This window comes from Pristiophorus japonicus, chromosome 3 (genome assembly GCF_044704955.1).
Source record: "Pristiophorus japonicus isolate sPriJap1 chromosome 3, sPriJap1.hap1, whole genome shotgun sequence".
Taxonomy (NCBI): Eukaryota; Metazoa; Chordata; class Chondrichthyes; family Pristiophoridae; genus Pristiophorus; species Pristiophorus japonicus.
The window spans coordinates 10,919,127-10,943,816 of NC_091979.1; the positions used below are offsets into that span (position 1 = coordinate 10,919,127).

Sequence of the window (24,690 nt, forward strand, 5' to 3'; positions counted from 1 at the left end):
GAAGATAGGCATGATACGATAGTAAGTGCGGCAGCGAATCGAATACAGCCAGGGTGATCTCCTGGACTAGTTTTGATCGCCTGGATGGGTCGGAGAGGAATTTACCCATATTTTTTTCCCCAATTGGCCTGGGCTTTTATCTGGTTTTTGCCTCTCCCAGGAGATCCCATGGCTCCGGTTGGGGTGGAGTGTAGAATGTTTCAGTATAAGGGGTGTCGCAGTTGTGTGAGGGGGACTGGTTGGGCTGGGTGCTCTTTACATTTCCATCATTGTTCATTGTTCACAGGTTTATATGTAACCTTCAGGGCTGCTGACCGAAGGCCGTGTCGGTCGGTCGGACACGATGGGCCGAAATTGCCTCCTTCTTCTCTGTAAATTTCTATGATTCTATGAACTTATTAAATGGCGGAGCAGGTTCGAGGGGCCGAATGGTCGACTCCTGCTCCTATTTCTTATCTTCTTAAGCTCTTGTGTGGAATGAGCTTTACTTTGTATCTAACCCCGTGCTGTACCTGCCCTGGGAGTGTGATGGGACAGTGTAGAGGGAGCTTTACTCTGTATCTAACCCGTGCTATACCTGTCCTGGGAGTGTTTGATGGGACAGTGTAGAGGGAGCTTTACTCTGTATCTAACCCCCTGTACCTGCCCTGGGAGTGTTTGATGGGACAGTGTAGAGGGAGCTTTACTCTGTATCTAACCCGTGCTGTACCTGCCCTGGGAGTGTTTGATGGGACAGTGTAGAGGGAGCTTTAGTCTGTATCTAGCCCCATGCTGTACCTGCCCTGGGAGTGTTTGATGGGACAGTGTAGAGGGAGCTTTACTCTGTATCTAACCCGTGCTGTACCTGCCCTGGGAGTGTTTGATGGGACAGTGTAGAGGGAGCTTTACTCTATCTAACCCCCTGTACCCGCCCTGAGTGTTTGATGGGACAGTGTAGAGGGAGCTTTACTCTGTATCTAACCCCGTGCTGTACCTGCCCTGGGAGTGTTTGATGGGACAGTGTAGAGGGAGCTTTACTCTGTATCTAACCCGTGCTGTACCTGTCCTGGGAGTGTTTGATGGGACAGTGTAGAGGGAGTTGTACTCTGTATCTAACCCCGTGCTGTACCTGCCCTGGGAGTGTTTGATGGGACAGTGTAGAGGGAGCTTTACTCTGTATCTAACCCCCTGTACCTGCCCTGGGAGTGTTTGATGGGACAGTGTAGAGGGAGCTTTACTCTGTATCTAACCCCGTGCTGTACCTGCCCTGGGAGTGTTTGATGGGACAGTGTAGAGGGAGCTTTACTCTGTATCTAACCCGTGCTGTACCTGTCCTGGGAGTGTTTGATGGGACAGTGTAGAGGGAGTTGTACTCTGTATCTAACCCTTGCTCTACCTGTCCTGGGAGTGTTTGATGAGACAGTGTAGAGGGAATTTTAGTCTCTATCTAACCCCATGCTGTACCTGCCCTGGGAGTGTTTGATGGGACAGTGTAGAGGGAGCTTTACTCTGTATCTAACCCCCTGTACCTGCCCTGGGAGTGTTTGATGGGACAGTGTAGAGGGAGATTTACTCTGTATCTAACCCCCTGTACCTGCCCTGGGAGTGTTTGATAGGAGGCAGTGGATGATTTGAATGGTTGTAGTGTGTTAATCTCTTTCTCTTTCCTTAAATTGTTTGCATTTAGTTGACGTACTTGCCCCATCCCTGGGGAAATTGCAGGTCGGAGATGTCGGCAAACCAGGCTGATGGTTATGACAACTACAGCTTGACGGCGTGTCGCATCCAGTGCGAGAAGCAGGCTATACTGCAGAAATGCCAGTGCCGCATGGTACACATGCCAGGTACGGGTGAGGGTGATGGCGAGGGTCAGGGCTTCAGGGCGAGGGTCAGGGGGTCAGTGCGAGTGTCATCACGAGAATCAGTGTGAGGGTCAGGGTGAGGGTGAGGGGGTCAGGGCGAGGGTCAGCATGAGTGTCAGGGCGAGGGTTAGCGCGAGGGTCAGGGGGTCAGGGTGGGGTCAGAGCGAGGGTCGGGGGTAAGGGCGAGGTCAGAGCGAGGGTCAGGGGCTCAGCGCGTAGTCAGGGCGAGGAACAAGGGGTCAGGGCGAGGTCAGGGCGACGATGAGGGAGTCAGGTTGAGGTCAGGGCGAGGGTCAGGCGGTCAGGGCGTAGTCAGAGCGAGGGTCGGGGTAAGGGCGAGGTCAGAGCGAGGGTCAGGGGCTCAGCGCGTGGTCAGGGCGAGTGTCAGCAGGTCAGGACAAGGATCAGGGCAAGTTCAGGGCAAGTTTCAGGGGGTCAGAACGAGGGTCAGGAGGTCAGGGCGAGTGTCACTACGAGGGACAGGGTCAGGGTGAGGTTCAAGGCAAATGTCAGGGCGAGGATCATAGCGAAGGTCAAAGTGAGGGTCAGTGCGAGGGTCAGGGCGAAGGTCAAAGCAAGGGTCAGGGTCAGGGTGTGGGTCAGGGCGAGAGTCAGGGCGAGGGTCAGGGCGAGTGTCAGGGCGAGTGTCAGGGCGAAGGTCAGGGCGAGGGTCAGGGCGAGGGTCAGGGCGAGGGTCAGTGCGAGGGTCAGGGCAAGGGTCAGGGTCAGGGTGTGGGTCAGGGCGAGGGTCAGGGCGAGGGTCAGGGCGAAGGTCAGGGCGAGAATCAGGGCGAGGGTCAGGGTGTGGGTCAGGGCGAGGGTCAGGGCGAGGGTCAGGGCGAGGGTCAGGGTCAGGGTCAGGGCGAAGATCAGGGCGAGGTTCAGGGTCAGGGTGTGGGTCAGGGCGAGGGTCAGGGCGAAGGTCAGGGCGAGGGTCAGGGTCAGGGTGTGGGTCAGGGCGAGAGTCAGGGCGAGGGTCAGTGCGAAGGTCAGGGCGAAGGTCAGGGCGAGGGTCAGGGTCAGGGTGTGGGTCAGGGCGAGAGTCAGGGCGAGGGTCAGGGCGAAGGTCAGGGCGAGGGTCAGGGCGAGGATCAGGGTCAGGGTCAGGGCGAAGGTCAGGGCGAGGGTCAGGGTCAGGGTGTGGGTCAGGGCGAGGGTCAGGGCGAAGGTCAGGGCGAGGGTCAGGGTCAGGGTGTGGGTCAGGGCGAGAGTCAGGGCGAGGGTCAGTGCGAAGGTCAGGGCGAGGGTCAGGGCGAGGGTCAGGGTCAGGTGGAGGGAGTGAATGTTGAAGGTGGTGGATGGGGTGCCGATCAAGTGGGCTGCTTTGTCCTGGATCAGTTTGTTAAGTTTTGAAGACGCAGAGGCAGTGAGACAGCGAGACAGTGAGACAGTGTGAGACAGTGGGACAGTGAGACAGTGAGACAGTGAGACAGTGAGACAGTGTGAGACAGTGGGACAGTGAGACAGTGAGACAGTGAGACAGTGTGAGACAGTGGGACAGTGAGACAGTGAGACAGTGGGACAGTGAGACAGTGAGACAGTGGGACAGTGGGACAGTGAGAAAGTGAGACAGTGAGACAGACAGTGAGACAGTGAGACAGTTTGAGATAGTGAGACAGTGGGACAGTGAGACAGTGCGACAGACAGTGAGACAGTGGAACAGTGAGACAGTGAGACAGTGAGGCAGTGGGACAGTGGGACAGTGAGATAGTGATACAGACAGTGAGAAAGTGGGACAGTGGGACAGTGAGACAGTGGGACGCTGAGACAGTGGGAGAGTGAGACAGTGAGACAGTGGGAGAGTGAAACAGTCAGACAGAGAGTCAGTGGGACAGTGGGACAGTAAGACACGAGATATTGGGACAGTGAGAGAGTGAGACACGGGACAGTGAGACAGTGAGACAGTGAGACAGTGGGACAGTGCGACAGTGAGACACGAGACATGGGACAGTGAGAGAGTGAGGCACGGGACAGTGAGACAGTAAGACAGTGAGACAGTGGGACAGTGCGACAGTGAGACACGAGACATGGGACAGTGAGAGAGTGAGGCACGGGTAAGTGAGACAGTGAGACAGTGGTACAGTGAGAGAGTGAGACAGTGGGACAATGGGAAAGTGGAATAGTGGGATAGTGAGACAGTGGAACAGTATGAGACAGTGAGAACGTGAGCCAGTGAGACAGAGAGACTGTGTGAGACGGTGGGACAGTGGGATGCTGAGACAGTGGGACAGTGAGACATTGGGACAGTGAGACAGTGGGTCAGTGAGACAGTGGGACAGTGGGACAGTGAGACAGTGAGACAGTGAGACAGTGGGGCAGTAGGACAGAGGGGCAGTGGGACAGACAGTGAGAGAGTGGGAAAGTGAGACAGTGGGACAGTGAGACAGTGTGATACAGTGAGTCAGTGAGACAGTGGGACAGTGGGACAGTGGGACAGTGTGAGACAGTGGGACAATGGGTCATTGAGACAGTGAGATAGTGGGAAAGTGGGGCAGTGGGACAGAATGAGACAGTTAGATAGTGCGACAGTGGGACAGTGGGACAGTGCGATAGTGGGACAGTGAGACCGTGAGACCGTGAGACCGTGAGACAGTGAGACAGAGAGACTCTCTGAGACAGTAGGACAATGCGACAGTGAGGGATAGTGAGACAGTGGGATGGAGGGACATTGGAACAGTGGGACAGTGGGGCAGTGAGAAAGTGAGACAGTGGGACAGTGGGACAGTGCGACAGTGGGACAGTGGGACAGTGCGACAGTGGGACAGAGGGACAATGAGACAGTGAGACAGTGACTCAGTGAGACAGTAAGACAGGGTGAGACAGGGTGAGACAGGGTGAGACAGTGAGACGGTGGGATGCTGAGACAGTGAGACAGTGAGACAGAGGACAGTGGGACAGTGAGACAGTGAGTCAGTGGGACAATGCAACAGTGGGACAGTGCGACAGTGAGACAGTGAGACAGTGGGACAGTGGGAAAGTGAGACAGTGGGACAGTGAGACAGTGGGACAGTGAGACAGTGTGACAGTGAGAAAGTGAGACAGTGAGACAGACAGTGAGACAGTGGGACAATGAGACAGTGGGATAGTGAGATAGTGAGATAGTGGGACAGTGAGACAGTGTGTGATAGTGGGACAGTGAGACAGTGAGACAGACAGTGAGACAGTGGGACAGTGAGACAGTGAGACAGTGAGCCAGTGGGAGAGTGAATCAGTGAGATAGAGAGACAATGGGACAGTGGCACAGTAAGACACGAGATATTGGGACAGTGAGAGAGTGAGACACGGGACAGTGAGACAGTGAGACAGTGGGACAGTGCGACAATGAGACACGAGACATGGGACAGTGAGAGAGTGAGGCACGGGACATTGAGACAGTGAGACAGTGGGACAGTGAGATAGTGAGACAGTGGGACAATGAGACAGTGTGATACAGTGAGTCAGTGAGACAGTGGGACAGTGGGACAGTGGAACAGTGGGACAGTGAGACATTGGGACAGTGAGACAGTGGGTCAGTGAGACAGTGGGACAGTGGGACAGTGAGACAGTGAGGCAGTGAGACAGTGGGGCAGTAGGACAGAGGGGCAGTGGGACAGACAGTGAGACAGTGAGAGAGTGGGAAAGTGAGACAGTGAGACAGTGGGACAGTGAGACAGTGTGATACAGTGAGTCAGTGAGACAGTGGGACAGTGGGACAGTGTGAGACAGTGGGACAATGGGTCATTGAGACAGTGAGATAGTGGGAAAGTGGGGCAGTGGGACAGAATAAGACAGTTAGATAGTGCGACAGTGGGACAGTGGGACAGTGCGACAGTGGGACAGTGAGACAGTGAGACCGTGAGACCGTGAGACAGTGAGACAGAGAGACTCTCTGAGACAGTAGGACAATGCGACAGTGAGGGATACTGAGACAGTGGGACGGAATGACTTTGGAACAGTGGGACAGTGGGGCAGTGAGAAAGTGAGACAGTGGGACAGTGCAACAGTGGGACAGTGGGACAGTGCGACAGTGGGACAGAGGGACAATGAGACAGTGAGACAGTGAGACAGTGACTCAGTGAGACAGTAAGACAGGATGAGACAGGGTGAGACAGGGTGAGACAGTGAGACGGTGGGATGCTGAGACAGTGAGACAGTGAGACAGAGGACAGTGGGACAGTGAGACAGTGAGTCAGTGGGACAATGCAACAGTGGGACAGTGCGACAGTGAGACAGTGAGACAGTGGGACAGTGGGAAAGTGAGACAGTGGGACAGTGAGACAGTAGTGAGACAGTGTGACAGTAAGAAAGTGAGACAGTGAGACAGACAGTGAGACAGTGGGACAATGAGACAGTGGGATAGTGAGATAGTGAGATAGTGGGACAGTGAGACAGTGTGAGATAGTGGGACAGTGAGACAGTGAGACAGACAGTGAGACAGTGGGACAGTGGGACAGTGAGACAGTGAGACAGTGAGACAGTGGGAGAGTGAATCAGTGAGATAGAGAGACAATGGGACAGTGGCACAGTAAGACACGAGATATTGGGACAGTGAGAGAGTGAGACACGGGACAGTGAGACAGTGAGACAGTGGGACAGTGCGACAATGAGACACGAGACATGGGACAGTGAGAGAGTGAGGCACGGGACATTGAGACAGTGAGACAGTGGGACAGTGAGATAGTGAGACAGTGGGGCAGTGGGACAGAATGAGACAGTTAGATAGTGCGACAGTGGGACAGTGGGACAGTGCGACAGTGGGAAAGTGAGACCGTGAGACAGTGAGACAGAGAGACTGTCTGAGACAGTAGGACAATGCGACAGTGAGGGATAGTGAGACAGTGGGACAGTGGGACGGAGGGACATTGGAACAGTGGGACAGTGGGGCAGTGAGAAAGTGGGACAGTGGGACAGTGCGACAGTGGGACAGTGGGACAGTGCGACAGTGGGACAGAGGGACAATGAGACAGTGAGACAGTGACTCAGTGAGACAGTAAGACAGGGTGAGACAGGGTGAGACAGTGAGACGGTGGGATGCTGAGACAGTGAGACAGAGGACAGTGGGACAGTGAGACAGTGAGTCAGTGGGACAATGCAACAGTGGGACAGTGGGACAGTGGGAAAGTGAGACAGTGGGACAGTGAGACAGTGGGACAGTGAGACAGTGTGACAGTGAGAAAGTGAGACAGTGAGACAGACAGTGAGACAGTGGGACAATGAGACAGTGGGATAGTGAGATAGTGAGATAGTGGGACAGTGAGACAGTGTGAGATAGTGGGACAGTGAGACAGTGGGACAGTGGGACAGTGAGACAGTGAGACAGTGAGACAGTGGGAGAGTGAATCAGTGAGACAGAGAGACAATGGGACAGTGGCACAGTAAGACACGAGATATTGGGACAGTGAGAGAGTGAGACACGGGACAGTGAGACAGGGTGAGACAGGGTGAGACAGGGTGAGACAGTGAGACGGTGGGATGCTGAGACAGTGAGACAGTGAGACAGAGGACAGTGGGACAGTGCGACAATGAGACACGAGACATGGGACAGTGAGAGAGTGAGGCACGGGACATTGAGACAGCGAGACAGTGGGACAGTGAGATAGTGAGACAGTGGGACAATGAGACAGTGTGATACAGTGAGTCAGTGAGACAGTGGGACAGTGGGACAGTGAGACAGTGTGAGACAGTGGGACAATGGGTCATTGAGACAGTGAGATAGTGGGAAAGTGGGGCAGTGGGACAGAATGAGACAGTTAGATAGTGCGACAGTGGGACAGTGGGACAGTGGGAAAGTGAGACAGTGCGACAGTGGGACAGTGGGACAGTGAGACCGTGAGACCGTGAGACAGTGAGACAGAGAGACTGTCTGAGACAGTAGGACAATGCGACGGTGAGGGATAGTGAGACAGTGGGACAGTGGGACGGAGGGACATTGGAACAGTGGGACAGTGGGCCAGTGAGAAAGTGAGACAGTGGGACAGTGGGACAGTGCGACAGTGGGACAGTGCGACAGTGGGACAGAGGGACAATGAGACAGTGAGACAGTGACTCAGTGAGACAGTAAGACAGGGTGAGACAGGGTGAGACAGGGTGAGACAGTGAGACGGTGGGATGCTGAGACAGTGAGACAGTGAGACAGAGGACAGTGGGACAGTGAGACAGTGAGTCAGTGGGACAATGCAACAGTGGGACAGTGGGACAGTGCGAAAGTGGAAAGTGGGACAGTGCGACAGTGGGAAAGTGAGACAGTGCGACAGTGGGACAGTGGGACAGTGAGACAGACAGTGAGACAGTGGGACAATGAGACAGTGGGATAGTGAGATAGTGAGATCGTGGGACAGTGAGACAGTGTGAGATAGTGGGACAGTGAGACAGGCAGTGAGACAGTGGGACAGTGGGACAGTGGGACAGTGGGAGAGTGAATCAGTGAGACAGAGAGACAATGGGACAGTGGCACAGTAAGACACGAGATATTGGGACAGTGAGAGAGTGAGACACGGGACAGTGAGACAGTGAGACAGTGGGACAGTGCGACAATGGGACACGAGACATGGGACAGTGAGACAGTATGATACAGTGAGTCAGTGGGACAGTGGGAATGTGAGGCAGTGAGACAGTGGGACAGTGGGAAAGTGAGAAAGTAGGACAGTCAGACAGTGAGACAGTGGGACAGTTGGACAATGAGACAGTGAGACAGTGTGATACAGTGAGTCAGTGAGACAGTGGGACAGTGGAACAGTGGGATATGGGACAGTGAGACAGTGAAACAATGGGACAGTGAGACAGAGGACAGTGAGACAGTGGGACAATGGGACACTGAGACAGTGAGATAGTGGGAAAGTGGGGCAATGGGACAGTGAGACAGTGAGACAGTCGGACAGTAAGACAGTGGGACAGTGAGACAGTGGGAAAGTGGGGCAGTGAGACAGTGAGACAGAGAGACTGTGTGAGACAGTGAGGCAGTGGGACAGTGCGACAGTGAGGGATAGTGAGACAGTGGGACAGTGGGACGGAGGGACATTGGGACAGTGGGACAGTGAGACAGTGAGACAGTGGGACACTGAGACAGTGGGACAGTGAGACATTGGGACAGTGAGACAGTGAATCATTTAGACAGTGGGACAGTGGGACAGTGAGACAGTGGGACAGAGGGACAGTGGGACAGACAGTGAGATAGTGAGAGAGTTGGAAAGTGAGACAGTGGGACAGTGGGAATGTGAGACAGTGGGACAGTGGGAAAGTGAGAAAGTAGGACAGTGAGACAGTGGGACAGTGGGACAGTGAGAAATTGAGACAGTGTGATACAGTGAGACAGTGGGACAGTGGAACAGTGTGAGGCAGTGAGACAGTGGGACAGTGAGACAGTGAGACAGTGGGAAAGTGAGACAGTGTGATACAGTGAGTCAGTGAGACAGTGGGACAGTGGGACAGTGTGAGACAGTGGGACAGTGGAACAGTGGGACAGTGTGAGACAGTGAGAGAGTGTGATACAGTGAGTCAGTGGGACAGTGGGAATGTGAGACAGTGAGACAGTGGGACAGTGGGAAAGTGAGAAAGTAGGAAAGTGAGACAGTGAGACAGTGGGACAGTGAGACAGTGAGACAATGTGATACAGTGAGTCAGTGAGACAGTGGGACAGTGGGACAGTGGGACAGTGAGACAATGGGACAGTGAGACAGAGGACAGTGAGACAGTGGGACAATGTGACACTGAGACAGTGAGATAGTGGGACAGTGAGACAGTGAGACAGTGAGACAGAGAGACTGTGTGAGACAGTGAGGCAGTGGAACAGTGCGACAGTGAGGGATAGTGAGACAGTGGGACAGTGGGACGAAGGGACATTGGGACAGTGGGACAGCGGGGTAGTGAGAAAGTGGGACAGTGGCACCGTGAGACAGTGAGGCAGTGAGACAGTGTGACAGTGGGACAATGAGACAGTGAGAAAGTGACTTAGTGAGACAGTGTGAGACAGTGAGAGAGTGAGACAGGGTGAGACAGTGGGATGCGGAGACAGTGGGACAGTAAGACCGTGAGACAGTGGGATGCTGAGACAGTGGGACAGTGGGACAGTGAGAAAGTGGGACAGTGGGACAGTGAGACAATGGGACAGTGTGAGACAGTGAGACAGTGGGACAGTGTGACAGTGAGGCAGAGGACAGTGGGACAGTGGGACAGTGAGACAGTGGGACAGTACGACAGTGGGACAGTGAGACAGTGATGCAGTGGGAAAGTGGGACAGTATGAGACAATGAGACAGTGAGACAGTCCGGCAGTGGGACAGTGAGACAGAAAGACTGTGTGAGACAGTGAGACACTGGAATAGTGAGACAGTGAGACAGTGGGACGCTGAGACAGTGAGACAGTGTATTACAGTGAGTCAGTGAGACAGTGGAACAGTGGAACAGTGGGACAGGGGGACAGTGTGAGACAGTGAGGCAGTGGGACAGTAAGCCAGTGAGACAGTGTGGCAGTGGGACAGTGAGACAGTGGGATTGTGGGACAGTGAGACATGAGACATTGGAACAGTGAAAGAGTGAGACACGGGACAGTGAGACAGTGAGACAGTGGGACATTGAGACAGACTGTGAGACAGTGGGACAGTAAGACAGTGAGACAGTGGGACAATGAGAAAGTGGAATAGTGGGATAGTGAGACAGTGGAACAGTATGAGACAGTGAGAATGTGAGCCAGTGAGACAGAGAGACTGTGTGAGACAGTGAGACAGTGGGACAGTGGGACAGTGCGACAGTGAGGCAGTGTGAGACAGTGAGACAGTGGGACAGTGAGACAGTGGGACGCTGAGACAGTGGGGCAGTGAGACATTGGGACAGTGAGACAGTGGGTCAGTGAGACAGTGGGACAGTGGGACAGTGAGACAGTGAGACGGTTAGACAGTGAGACAGTGGGACAGTGGGACAGACAGTGAGACAGTGAGAGAGTGGGAAAGTGAGACAGTGGGACAGAGGGACCGTGAGACAGTGGGAATGTGAAACAGTGAGACAGTGGGACAGTGGGAAAGTGGGAAAGTAGGACAGTGGGACAGTGAGTCAGTGGGACAGTGAGACAGTGAGACAGTGGGGCAGTGAGACAGTGAGACAGTGTGATACAGTGAGTCAGTGAGACAGTGGAACAGTGGAACAGTGGGACAGTGTGAGACAGTGAGACAGTGGGACAGTGAGACAGGGGACAGTGGGACAGTGAGACAGTGGGACAATGGGACAGTGAGACAGTGCGACGGTGAGACAGTGAGACAGTGGGACAGTGGGACAGACAGTGAGGCAGTGAGAGAGTGGGAAAGTGAGACAGTGGGACATTGGGACCGTGAGACAGTGGGAATATGAAACAGTGGGACAGTGCGACAGTGGGAAAGTGAGACAGTGAGACAGAAAGACTGTCTGAGACAGTAGGACAATGCAACAGTGAGGGATAGTGAGACAGTGGGACAGTGGGACGGAGGGACATTGGAACAGTGGGACAGTGAGGCAGTGAGAAAGTGAGACAGTGGGACAGTGGGATCGTGAGGCAGTGACTCAGTGAGACAGTGAGAGAGTGAGACAGGGTGAGACAGGGTGAGACAGTGAGACAGTGGGATGCTGAGACAGTGAGACAGTGAGACAGTGAGACAGAGGACAGTGGGAGAGTGAGACTGTGAGTCAGTGGGATAATGCAACAGTGGGACAGTGGAACAGTGAGACAGTGGGACAGTGGGAAAGTGAGACAGTGGGACAGTGAGACAGTGGGTCAGTGAGACAGTGGGACAGTGGGACAGTGAGACAGTGAGACAGTGGGACAGTGAGAGAATGAGACAGTGGGACACTGAGAAAGTGGGACAGTGAGACAGTGGATCAGTGAGACAGTGGGTCAGTGGGACAGAGGGACAGTGGGACAGACAGTGAGACAGTGAGAGAGTGGGGAAGTGCGACAGTGGGACAGTGGGACCATGAGACAGTGGGACAGTGGGAAAGTGAGAAAGTAGGACAGTGAGACAGTGGGACAGTGGGACAGTGGGACAGTGAGATACAGTGAGTCAGTGAGACAGTGGGACAGTGGAACAGTGGGACAGTGTGAGACAGTGAGACAGTGAGGCAGTGGGACAGTGGAACAGTGGGACAGCGTGAGACAGTGAGACAGTGTGATACAGTGAGTCGGCGAGACAGTGGGACAGTGGAGCAGTGGGACAGGGGGACTGTGTGAGACAGTGAGACAGTGAGACAGAGGACAGTGGGGCAGTGCGACAGTGGGACAGGGGGCAGTGAGACGGTGAGACAGTGGGACAGAGGGACAGTGGGACAGCGGGACAGTGGGGCAGTGAGAGAGTGAGACAGTGGAACAGTGGGACAGTGAGACAGCGGGACTGTGGGACAGTGAGACAGTGAGACAGTGTGATACAGTGAGTCAGTGAGACAGTGGGACAGTGAAACAGTGGGACAGTGGGACAGTGTGAGACAGTGAGACAGTGGGACAGTGAGACAGATGACAGTGGGACAGTGAGACAGTGGGACAATGGGACACAGACAGTGAGATAGTGGGAAAGTGGGGCAGTGGGACAGAATGAGACAGTGAGACAGTGTGATACAGTGAGTAAGTGGGACAGTAGGGCAGTGAGGCAGTGAGCCAGTGGGACAGTGAGACAGTGGGAAAGTGAGACCGTGAGACGGTGAGACAGAGAGACTGTGTGAGACAATGAGGCAGTGGGACAGTGCGACAGTGAGGGATAGTGAGACAGTGGGACAGTGGGACAGTGGGGCAGTGAGAAAGTGAGACAGTGGGACAGTGGGACAGTGCGACAGAGAGACAGTGGGACAGTGAGACCATGAGACAGTGAGACAGAGAGACTGTGTGAGACAGTGAGGCAGTGGGATAGTGCGACAGTGAGGGATAGTGAGACAGTGGGACAGTGGGATAGAGGGACATTGGGACAGTGGGACAGTGGCGCAGTGAGCAAGTGAGACAGTGGGACAGTGGGACAGTGAGACAGTGAGACAGCGCGACAGTGGGACAGTGGGACAATGAGACAGTGAGACAGTGATTCAGTGAGACAGTGTGATACAGTGAGAGAGTGAGACAGGGTGAGACTGTGTGAGACAGTGAGAAAGTGTGAGACAGTGAGAGAGTGAGACAGGGTGAGACTGTGTGAGACAGTGAGACAGTGGAACAGTGAGAGAGAGACAGTGTGAGACAGTGTGAGACAGTGAGAGAGTGAGACAGGGTGAGACAGTGAGACAGTGAGACAGTGGAACAGTGGGACAGTGGGACAGTGTGAGACATTGAGACAGTGGGACAGTGAGACAGAGGACAGTGGGACAGTGAGACAGTGGGACAACGGGACACTGAGACACTGAGATAGTGGGAAAGTGGGGCAGTGGGACAGAATGAGACAGTGAGACAGTGTGATACAGTGAGTAAGTGGGACAGTGGGGCAGTGAGACAGTGAGCCAGTGGGACAGTGAGACAGTGGGAAAGTGAGACAGTGCAACAGTGGGACAGTGAGACCATGGGACAGTGAGACCGTGAGACAGTGAGACAGTGAGACAGAGAGACGGTGTGAGACAATGATGCAGTGGGACAGTGCGACAGTGAGGGATAGTGAGACAGTGGGACATTGGGACAGTGGGACAGTGGGGCAGTGAGAAAGTGAGACAGTGGGACAGTGGGACAGTGCGACAGAGAGACAGTGGGACAGTGAGACCATGAGACAGTGAGACAGTGAGACAGAGAGACTGTGTGAGAGAGTGAGGCAGTGGGACAGTGCGACAGTGAGGGATAGTGAGACAGTGGGACAGTGGGATAGAGGGACATTGGGACAGTGGGACAGTGGTGCAGTGAGAAAGTGAGACAGTGGGACAGTGGGACAGTGAGACATTGGGGCAGTGAGACAGTGAATCATTTAGACAGTGGGACAGTGAGACAGTGGGAGAGTGAGAAAGTGAGACAGTGTGATACAGTGAGTCAGTGAGACAGTGGGAGAGTGGAACAGTGGGACAGTGGGACAGTGTGAGACAGTGAGAAAGTGGGACAGTGAGACAGTGAGACAGTGGGAAAGTGAGACAGTGTGATACAGTGAGTCAGTGAGACAGTGGGACAGTGGGACAGTGGGACAGTGTGAGACAGTGAGACAGTGGGACAGTGGAACAGTGGGACAGTGTGAGGCAGTGACAGAGTGGGACAGTGAGACAGTGGGACAGTGGGAAAGTGAGACAGTGTGATACAGTGAGTCAGTGAGACAGTGGAACAGTGGGACAGTGGGACCGTGTGAGACAGTGGGGCAGTGAGACAGTGTGATACAGTGAGTCAGTGGGACAATGGGAATGTGAGACAGTGAGACAGTGGTACAGTGGGAAAGTGAGAAAGTAGGACAGTGAGGCAGTGAGACAGTGTGATTCAGTGAGTCAGTGAGACAGTGGGACAGTGGGACAGTGGGACCGTGTGAGACAGTGGGAAAGTGAGCCAGTGTGATACAGTGAGTCAGTGGGACAGTGGGAATGTGAGACAGTGAGACAGTGGTACAGTGGGAAAGTGAGAAAGTAGGACAGTGAAACAGTGAGACAGTGGGACAGTGAGAGAGTGAGACAGTGTGATACAGTGAGTCAGTGAGACAGTGGGACAGTGGGACAGTGGAACAGTGGGACAGTGGGACAGTGAGACAGTGAGACAATGGGACAGTGAGACAGAGGACAGTGAGACAGTGGGACAATGGGACACTGAGACAGTGAGATAGTGGGAAAGTTGGATAGTGGGACAGAATGAGACAGTGAGACAGTGTGATACATTGAGTCAGTGGGACAGTGAGACAGTGAGACAGTGGGACAGTGAGACAGTGGGAAAGTGAGACAGTGAGGCAGTGGGACAGTGCAACAATGAGGGATAGTGAGACAGTGGGACAGTGAGACAGTGTGATACAGTGAGTCAGTGCGACAGTGGAACAGTGGGACAGGGGGACAGTGTGAGACAGTGAGGCAGTGGGACAGTAAACCAGTGAGACAGTGGGACAGTGGGACAGTGAGACAGTGGGATTGTGGGACAGTGAGACATGAGACATTGAGACATTGGGACAGTGAAAGAGTGAGACACGGGACAGTGAGACAGTGGGACATTGAGACAGACTGTGAGACAGTCTGTGAGACAGTGGGAGAGTGAGACAGTGAGACAGTGGGGCAATGAGAAATGGAATAGTGGGATAGTGAGACAGTGGAACAGTATGAGACAGTGAGTACGTGAGCCAGTGAGACAGAGAGACTGTGTGAGACAGTGAGACAGTGGGACAGTGGGACAGTGCGACAGTGAGACAGTGTGAGACAGTGGGACAGTGAGACAGTGGGACGCTGAGACAGTGGGGCAGTGAGACATTGGGACAGTGAGACAGTGGGTCAGTGAGACAGTGGGACAGTGGGACAGTGAGACAGTGAGACAGTGTGATACAGTGAGTCAGTGAGACGGTGGAACAGTGGAACAGTGGGACAGTGTGACAGTGGGACAGTGGGACAGTGTGAGACAGTGAGACAGTGGGACAGTGAGACAGGGGACAGTGGAACAGTGAGACAGTGGGACAATGGGACAGTGAGACAGTGCGACAGTGGGACAGTGGGACAGTGGGAAAGTGAGACAGTGCGAAAGTGGGGCAGTGGGACAGTGAGACCGTGAGACAGTGAGACAGTGAGACAGAGAGACTGTCTGAGACAGTAGGACAATGCAACAGTGAGGGATAGTGAGACAGTGGGACAGTGGGACGGAGGGACATTGGAACAGTGGGACAGTGGGGCAGTGAGAAAGTGAGACAGTGGGACAGTGGGACAGTGAGACAGTGGGACAGTGAGACAGTGGGAAAGTGAGACAGTGAGGCAGTGGGACAGTGCAACAATGAGGGATAGTGAGACAGTGGGACAGTGAGACAGTGTGATACAGTGAGTCAGTGAGACAGTGGAACAGTGGGACAGGGGGACAGTGTGAGACAGTGAGGCAGTGGGACAGTAAACCAGTGAGACAGTGGGACAGTGGGACAGTGAGACAGTGGGATTGTGGGACAGTGAGACATGAGACATTGAGACATTGGGACAGTGAAAGAGTGAGACACGGGACAGTGAGACAGTGGGACATTGAGACAGACTGTGAGACAGTCTGTGAGACAGTGGGAGAGTGAGACAGTGAGACAGTGGGGCAATGAGAAATGGAATAGTGGGATAGTGAGACAGTGGAACAGTATGAGACAGTGAGTACGTGAGCCAGTGAGACAGAGAGACTGTGTGAGACAGTGAGACAGTGGGACAGTGGGACAGTGCGACAGTGAGACAGTGTGAGACAGTGGGACAGTGAGACAGTGGGACGCTGAGACAGTGGGGCAGTGAGACATTGGGACAGTGAGACAGTGGGTCAGTGAGACAGTGGGACAGTGGGACAGTGAGACAGTGAGACAGTGTGATACAGTGAGTCAGTGAGACGGTGGAACAGTGGAACAGTGGGACAGTGTGACAGTGGGACAGTGGGACAGTGTGAGACAGTGAGACAGTGGGACAGTGAGACAGGGGACAGTGGAACAGTGAGACAGTGGGACAATGGGACAGTGAGACAGTGCGACAGTGGGACAGTGGGACAGTGGGAAAGTGAGACAGTGCGAAAGTGGGGCAGTGGGACAGTGAGACCGTGAGACAGTGAGACAGTGAGACAGAGAGACTGTCTGAGACAGTAGGACAATGCAACAGTGAGGGATAGTGAGACAGTGGGACAGTGGGACGGAGGGACATTGGAACAGTGGGACAGTGGGGCAGTGAGAAAGTGAGACAGTGGGACAGTGGGACAGTGAGACAGTGACTCAGTGAGACAGTGAGAGAGTCAGACAGGGTGAGACAGTGACTCAGTGAGACAGTGAGAGAGTGAGACAGGGTGAGACAGTGAGACAGTGGGATGCTGAGGCAGTGGGACAGTAGAACAGTGAGACAGTGGGACAGTGGGAAAGTGAGACAGTGGGACAGTGAGACAGGGAGACAGTGGGACAGTGTGACAGTGAGACAGTGAGACAGACAGTGAGACAGTGAGGCAGTGGGACAATGAGACAGTGGGATAGTGAGATAGTGAGATAGTGGGACAGTGAGACAGTGTGAGATAGTGAGATAGTGGGACAGTGAGACAGTGAGACAGACAGTGAGACAGTGAGACAGTGGAACAGTGGGACAGTGAGACAGTGAGACAGTGAGACAGTGGGAGAGTGAATCAGTGAGACAGAGAGACAATGGGAGAGTGGCACAGTAAGACACGAGATATTGGGACAGTGAGAGAGTGAGACACGGGACAGTGAGACAGTGAGACAGTGGGACAGTGCGACAATGAGACACGAGACATGGGACAGTGAGAGAGTGAGGCACAGGACATTGAGACAGTGAGAAAGTGGGACAGTGAGACAGTGGGTCAATGAGAAAGTGGAATATTGAGAAAGTGAGACAGTGGAACAGTATTAGACAGTGAGACTGTGAGACAGTGAGAGATTGAGACAGGGAGACTGTGTGAGGCAGTGAGACATTGGGACAGTGAGACAGTGGGTCAGTGAGACAGTGGGACAGTGGGACAGTGAGACAGTGATACAGTGAGACAGTGAGACAGTGGGACAGTGAGAGAGTGAGACAGTGGGACACTGAGAAAGTGGGACAGTGAGACAGTGGGTCAGTGAGACAGTGGGACAGTGAGACAGTGAGACAGTGGGACAGTGGGACAGAGGGACAGTGGGACAGACAGTGAGACAGTGAGAGAGTGGGGAAGTGTGACAGTGGGACAGTGGGACCGTGAGGCAGTGGGACAGTGGGACAGTGTGAGACAGTGGGACAGTGAGACAGTGGGACAGTGAGACAGTCAGACAGTGTGAAAGTGAGACAGTGTGATACAGTGAGTCAGTGAGACAGTGGGACAGTGGAACAGTGGGACAGTGGGACAGTGTGAGACAGTGAGACAGTGAGACAGTGGTACAGTGGGACAGTGGAACAGTGGGAAAGTGGGACAGTGTGAGACAGTGAGGCAGTGGGACGGTGAGCCAGTGGGATGCTGAGACAGTGAGGCAGTGTGAGACAGTGAGACAGTGTGATACAGTGAGTCGGCGAGACAGTGGGACAGTGGAACAGTGGGAAAGGGGGACTGTGTGAGACAGTGAGGCAGTGGGACAGTGAGACAGTGAGACAGAGGATAGTGGGGCAGTGTGACAGTGGGACAGGGGGCAGTGAGACGGTGAGACAGTGGGGCAGAGGGACAGTGGGACAGCGGGACAGTGGGGCAGTGAGAGAGTGAGACAGTGGGACAGTGAGACAGTGGGATTGTGGGACAGTGAGACAGTGAGACAGTGTGATACAGTGAGTCAGTGAGACAGTGGGACAGTGAAACAGTGGGACAGTGGGACAGTGTGAGACAGTGAGACAGTGGGACAGTTAGACAGAGGACAATGGGACAGTGAGACAGTGGGACAATGGGACACTGAGACAGTGAGATAGTGGGAAAGTGGGGCAGTGGGACAGAATGAGACAGTGAGACAGTGTGATACAGTGAGTCAGTGGAACAATGGGGCAGTGAGACAGTGAGCTAGTGGGACAGTGGGACAGTGAGACAGTGGGAAAGTGAGACAGTACGACAGTGGGACAGTGAGACCCTGGGACAGTGAGACAGTGAGACAGTGAGACAGTGAGACAGTGAGACAGAGAGGCTGTGTGAGACAATGAGGCAGTGGTACAGTGCGACAGTGAGGGATAGTGAGAAAGTGGGAGAGTGGGACAGAGGGACATTGGGGCAGTGGGACAGTGGGGCAGTGAGAAAGTGAGACAGTGGGACAGTGAGGCAGTGAGATGGTGTGAGACAGTGAGACAGTGGAACAGTGAGACAGTGGGACGCTGAGACAGTGAGACAGTGTGATACAGTGAGTCAGTGAGACAGTGGGACAGTGGAGCAGTGGGACAGGTGGACAGTGTGAGACAGTGAGGCAGAGGGACAGTGAGCCAGTGAGACAGCGGGGCAGTGGGACAGTGAGACAGAGGACAATGGGGCATTGCGACAGTGGGACAGGGGGCAGTGAGACGGTGAGACAGTGGGACAGGGGGCAGTGAGACGGTGAGACAGTGGGACAGAGGAACAGTGGGGCAGTGAGAGAGTGAGACAGTGGGACAGTGGGACAGTGAGACATTGGGATTGTGGGACAGTGAGACAGTGAGACAGTGTGATACAGTGAGTCAGTGAGACAGTGGGACAGTGGAACAGTGGGACAGTGGGAGACAGTGAGACAGTGAGACAGTGGGACAGTGAGACAGAGGACAGTGAGACAGTGGGACAATGGGACAGTGATACAGTGAGATAGTTGGAAAGTGGGGCAGTGGGACAGAATGAGATAGTGAGACAGTGTGATACAGTGAGTCAGTGGGACAGGGGGACAGTGAGACAGTGGGACAGTGAGACAGTGGGAAATTGAGACAGTGGGAAAGTGGGGCAGTGAGACAGTGAGACAGAGAGACTGTGTGAGACAGTGAGGCAGTGGGACAGTGCGACAGTGAGGGATAGTGAGACAGTGGGACATTGGGACGGAGGGACATTGGGATAGTGGGACAGTGAGACATTGGGGCAGTGAGACAGTGAATCATTTAGACAGTGGGACAGTGAGACAGTGGGACAGTGAGAAAGTGAGACAGTGTGATACAGTGAGTCAGTGAGACAGTGGGAGAGTGGAACAGTGGGACAGTGGGACAGTGTGAGACAGTGAGACAGTGGGACAGTGAGACAGTGAGACAGTGGGAAAGTGAGACAGTGTGATACAGTGAGTCAGTGAGACAGTGGAACAGTGGGACAGTGGGACAGTGTGAGACAGTGAGACAGTGGGACAGTGGAACAGTGGGACAGTGTGAGGCAGTGACAGAGTGGGACAGTGAGACAGTGGGACAGTGGGAAAGTGAGACAGTGTGATACAGTGAGTCAGTGAGACAGTGGAACAGTGGGACAGTGGGACCGTGTGAGACAGTGGGGCAGTGAGACAGTGTGATACAGTGAGTCAGTGGGACAGTGGGAATGTGAGACAGTGAGACAGTGGTACAGTGGGAAAGTGAGAAAGTAGGACAGTGAGACAGTGAGACAGTGGGACAGTGAGACAGTGAGACAGTGTGATACAGTGAGTCAGTGAGACAGTGGGACAGTGGAACAGTGGGACAGTGGGACCGTGTGAGACAGTGGGACAGTGAGACAGTGAGACAGTGGGAAAGTGAGACATTGTGATACAGTGAGTCAGTGAGACAGTGGAACTGTGGGACAGTGTGAGACAATGAGACAGTGGGACAGTGGAACAGTGGGACAGTGTGAGACAGTGAGAGAGTGGGACAGTGAGACAGTGGGAAAGTGAGACAGTGTGATACAGTGAGTCAGTGAGACAGTGGAACAGTGGGACAGTGGGACCGTGTGAGACAGTGGGAAAGTGAGACAGTGTGATACAGTGAGTCAGTGGGACAGTGGGAATGTGAGACAGTGAGACAGTGGTACAGTGGGAAAGTGAGAAAGTAGGACAGTGAGACAGTGAGACAGTGGGACAGTGAGACAGTGAGACAGTGTGATACAGTGAGTCAGTGAGACAGTGGGACAGTGGAACAGTGGGACAGTGGGACAGTGAGACAGTGAGACAATGGGACAGTGAGACAGAGGACAGTGAGACAGTGGGACAATGGGACACTGAGACAGTGAGATAGTGGGAAAGTGGGGCAGTGGGACAGAATGAGACAGTGGGACAGTGGGACAGTGAGACAGTGGGACAGTGAGACAGTGGGAAAGTGAGACAGTGAGACAGTGAGTCAGTGAGACAGAGAGACTGTGTGAGACAGTGAGGCAGTGGGACAGTGCAACAGTGAGGGATAGTGAGACAGTGGGACAGTGAGACAGTGTGATACAGTGAGCCAGTGAGACAGTGGAACAGTGGGACAGGGGGACAGTGTGAGACAGTGAGGCAGTGGGTCAGTAAACCAGTGCGACAGTGGGACAGTGAGACAGTGAGGCAGTGGGACAGTGAGAAAGTGAAACAGTGAGATAGTGGAAGAGTGAGAAAGTGGGAAGTGAGACAGTGGGACAGTGAGAGAGTGAGACAGTGAGAGAGTGGGACATTGAAACAGTGGGACAGTGAGAGAGTGGGACAGTGAGACAGTGAGACAGTGAGAGACATTGAGACAGTGGGACAGTGAGACAATGGGACAGTGGGACAGCGAGACGGAGGGATAGTAGGACAGTGGGACAGAGAGAGAGTGAGACAGACAGTGAGAGAGTGAGACAGTGGGACAGTGAGACAGTAGGACAGTGGGACAGTGAGGCATTGAGCCAGAAGGACAGTAGGACAGTGGGACAGAGAGAGAGTGAGACAGACAGTGAGACAGTGAGACAGTGGGGCAGTGGTACAGTGAGACCGTGGGATGGGGAGACAGTGAGACAGTGGGACCATGGGACAGTGAGACAGTGAGACAGTGGGACAGTGGTACATTGGGACAGTGAGAGAAAGTGGGACAGTGAGAGACATTGGGACAGTGAGAGACATTGGGACAGTGAGACAGTGAGTGAGTGGGACAGTGGGACAGTGAGACAGGTATACAGTGGGACAGTGAGACAGTGGCACAGTGGCACAGTGAGGCAGTGGGACAGTGAGACAGTGAGACAGTGGAACAGTGGGACATTGAATCAGTGAGACAGTGAGACAGTGGGACAGTGAGACAGACAGTGAGACAGTGAGAAAGTGGGAGAGTGAGACAGTGGGAGAGTGAGAAAGTCGGACAGTGGGAACGTGGGACAGTGAGACAGAGAGACATACAGTGAGACAGAGAGACAGTGTAACAGAGAGACAGTGGGACAGTGAGACAGTGGGAGAATGAGAGAGTCGGACAGTGAGAACATGGGACAGTAAGACAGTGAGACAGACAGTGAGACAGTGGTACAGTGAGAAAGTGGGACAGTGAGACAGTGAGAGTGTGAGACAGTGAGAAAGTGAGAGACAGTGAGACAGTGGGACAGTGAGACAGTGGGGCAGTGAGACATAGAGACAGTGGGACAGCGAGACAATGGGGTAGAGGGACAATGAGAGAGTGAGACAGTGAGACAGTGTGACAGTGAGACCGTGAGAAAAGTGAGACAGTGTGAGACAGTGGGACAGTGAGACATTGGGGCAGTGAGACAGTGAATCATTTAGACAGTGGGACAGTGAGACAGTGGGACAGTGAGAAAGTGAGACAGTGTGATACAGTGAGTCAGTGAGACAGTGGGAGAGTGGAACAGTGGGACAGTGGGACAGTGTGAGACAGTGAGACAGTGGGACAGTGAGACAGTGAGACAGTGGGAAAGTGAGACAGTGTGATACAGTGAGTCAGTGAGACAGTGGAACAGTGGGACAGTGGGACAGTGTGAGACAGTGAGACAGTGGGACAGTGGAACAGTGGGACAGTGTGAGGCAGTGACAGAGTGGGACAGTGAGACAGTGGGACAGTGGGAAAGTGAGACAGTGTGATACAGTGAGTCAGTGAGACAGTGGAACAGTGGGACAGTGGGACCGTGTGAGACAGTGGGGCAGTGAGACAGTGTGATACAGTGAGTCAGTGGGACAGTGGGAATGTGAGACAGTGAGACAGTGGTACAGTGGGAAAGTGAGAAAGTAGGACAGTGAGACAGTGAGACAGTGGGACAGTGAGACAGTGAGACAGTGTGATACAGTGAGTCAGTGAGACAGTGGGACAGTGGAACAGTGGGACAGTGGGACCGTGTGAGACAGTGGGACAGTGAGACAGTGAGACAGTGGGAAAGTGAGACATTGTGATACAGTGAGTCAGTGAGACAGTGGAACTGTGGGACAGTGTGAGACAATGAGACAGTGGGACAGTGGAACAGTGGGACAGTGTGAGACAGTGAGAGAGTGGGACAGTGAGACAGTGGGAAAGTGAGACAGTGTGATACAGTGAGTCAGTGAGACAGTGGAACAGTGGGACAGTGGGACCGTATGAGACAGTGGGAAAGTGGGACAGTGGAACAGTGGGACAGTGTGAGACAGTGAGAGAGTGGGACAGTGAGACAGTGGGACAGTGGGAAAGTGAGACAGTGTGATACAGTGAGTCAGTGAGACAGTGGAACAGTGGGACAGTGGGACAGTGGGACAGTGTGAGACAGTGAGAGAGTGGGACAGTGAGACAGTGGGACAGTGGGAAAGTGAGACAGTGTGATACAGTGAGTCAGTGAGACAGTGGAACAGTGGGACAGTGGGACCGTGTGAGACAGTGGGACAGTGAGACAGTGAGACAGTGGGAAAGTGAGACAGTGTGATACAGTGAGTCAGTGGGACAGTGGGAATGTGAGACAGTGAGACAGTGGTACAGTGGGAAAGTGAGAAAGTAGGACAGTGAGACAGTGAGACAGTGGGACAGTGAGACAGTGAGACAGTGCGATACAGTGAGTCAGTGAGAAAGTGGGCCAGTGGAACAGTGGGACAGTGGGACCGTGTGAGACAGTGGGACAGTGAGACAGTGAGACAGTGGGAAAGTTAGACAGTGTGATACAGTGAGTCAGTGAGACAGTGGAACTGTGGGACAGTGTGAGACAATGAGACAGTGGGACAGTGGAACAGTGGGACAGTGTGAGACAGTGAGAGAGTGGGACAGTGAGACAGTGAGACAGTGGGAAAGTGAGACAGTGTGATACAGTGAGTCAGTGAGACAGTGGAACAGTGGGACAGTGGGACCGTGTGAGACAGTGGGAAAGTGAGACAGTGTGATACAGTGAGTCAGTGGGACAGTGGGAATGTGAGACAGTGAGACAGTGGTACAGTGGGAAAGTGAGAAAGTAGGACAGTGAGACAGTGAGACAGTGGGACAGTGAGACAGTGAGACAGTGTGATACAGTGAGTCAGTGAGACAGTGGGACAGTGGAACAGTGGGACAGTGGGACAGTGAGACAGTGAGACAATGGGACAGTGAGACAGAGGACAGTGAGACAGTGGGACAATGGGACACTGAGACAGTGAGATAGTGGGAAAGTGGGGCAGTGGGACAGAATGAGACAGTGGGACAGTGGGACAGTGAGACAGTGGGACAGTGAGACAGTGGGAAAGTGAGACAGTGAGACAGTGAGTCAGTGAGACAGAGAGACTGTGTGAGACAGTGAGGCAGTGGGACAGTGCAACAGTGAGGGATAGTGAGACAGTGGGACAGTGAGACAGTGTGATACAGTGAGCCAGTGAGACAGTGGAACAGTGGGACAAGGGGACAGTGTGAGACAGTGAGGCAGTGGGTCAGTAAACCAGTGAGACAGTGGGACAGTGAGACAGTGAGGCAGTGGGACAGTGAGAAAGTGAAACAGTGAGATAGTGGAAGAGTAAGAAAGTGGGAAGTGAGACAGTGGGACAGTGAGAGAGTGAGACAGTGAGAGAGTGGGACATTGAAACAGTGGGACAGTGAGAGAGTGGGACAGTGAGACAGTGAGACAGTGAGAGACATTGAGACAGTGGGACAGTGAGACAATGGGACAGTGGGGCAGCGAGACGGAGGGACAGTAGGACAGTGGGACAGAGAGAGAGTGAGACAGACAGTGAGAGAGTGAGACAGTGGGACAGTGAGACAGTAGGACAGTGGGATAGTGAGGCATTGAGACAGAAGGACAGTAGGACAGTGGGACAGAGAGAGAGTGAGACAGACAGTGAGACAGTGAGACAGTGGGGCAGTGGCACAGTGAGACCGTGGGATGGGGAGACAGTGAGACAGTGGGACCATGGGACAGTGAGACAGTGAGACAGTGGGACAGTGGTACATTGGGACAGTGAGAGAAAGTGGGACAGTGAGAGACATTGGGACAGTGAGAGACATTGGGACAGTGAGACAGTGAGTGAGTGGGACAGTGGGACAGTGAGACAGGT

General features: G+C 53.8%; 1 protein-coding gene across 1 annotated transcript in view; it reads left to right on the forward strand.

Annotated features, from left to right (window-relative positions):
• The window catches only part of LOC139260450 (acid-sensing ion channel 4-A-like), a 951,337-nt gene that overhangs the window by 905,414 nt on the left and 21,233 nt on the right, over positions 1 to 24,690 (forward strand). Inside the window, exon 4 of the mRNA XM_070877013.1 lies at positions 1,667 to 1,823. Within this exon, the coding sequence (XP_070733114.1) occupies positions 1,667 to 1,823 (157 nt within the window). The remainder of the gene's footprint in view (positions 1 to 1,666; positions 1,824 to 24,690) is intronic.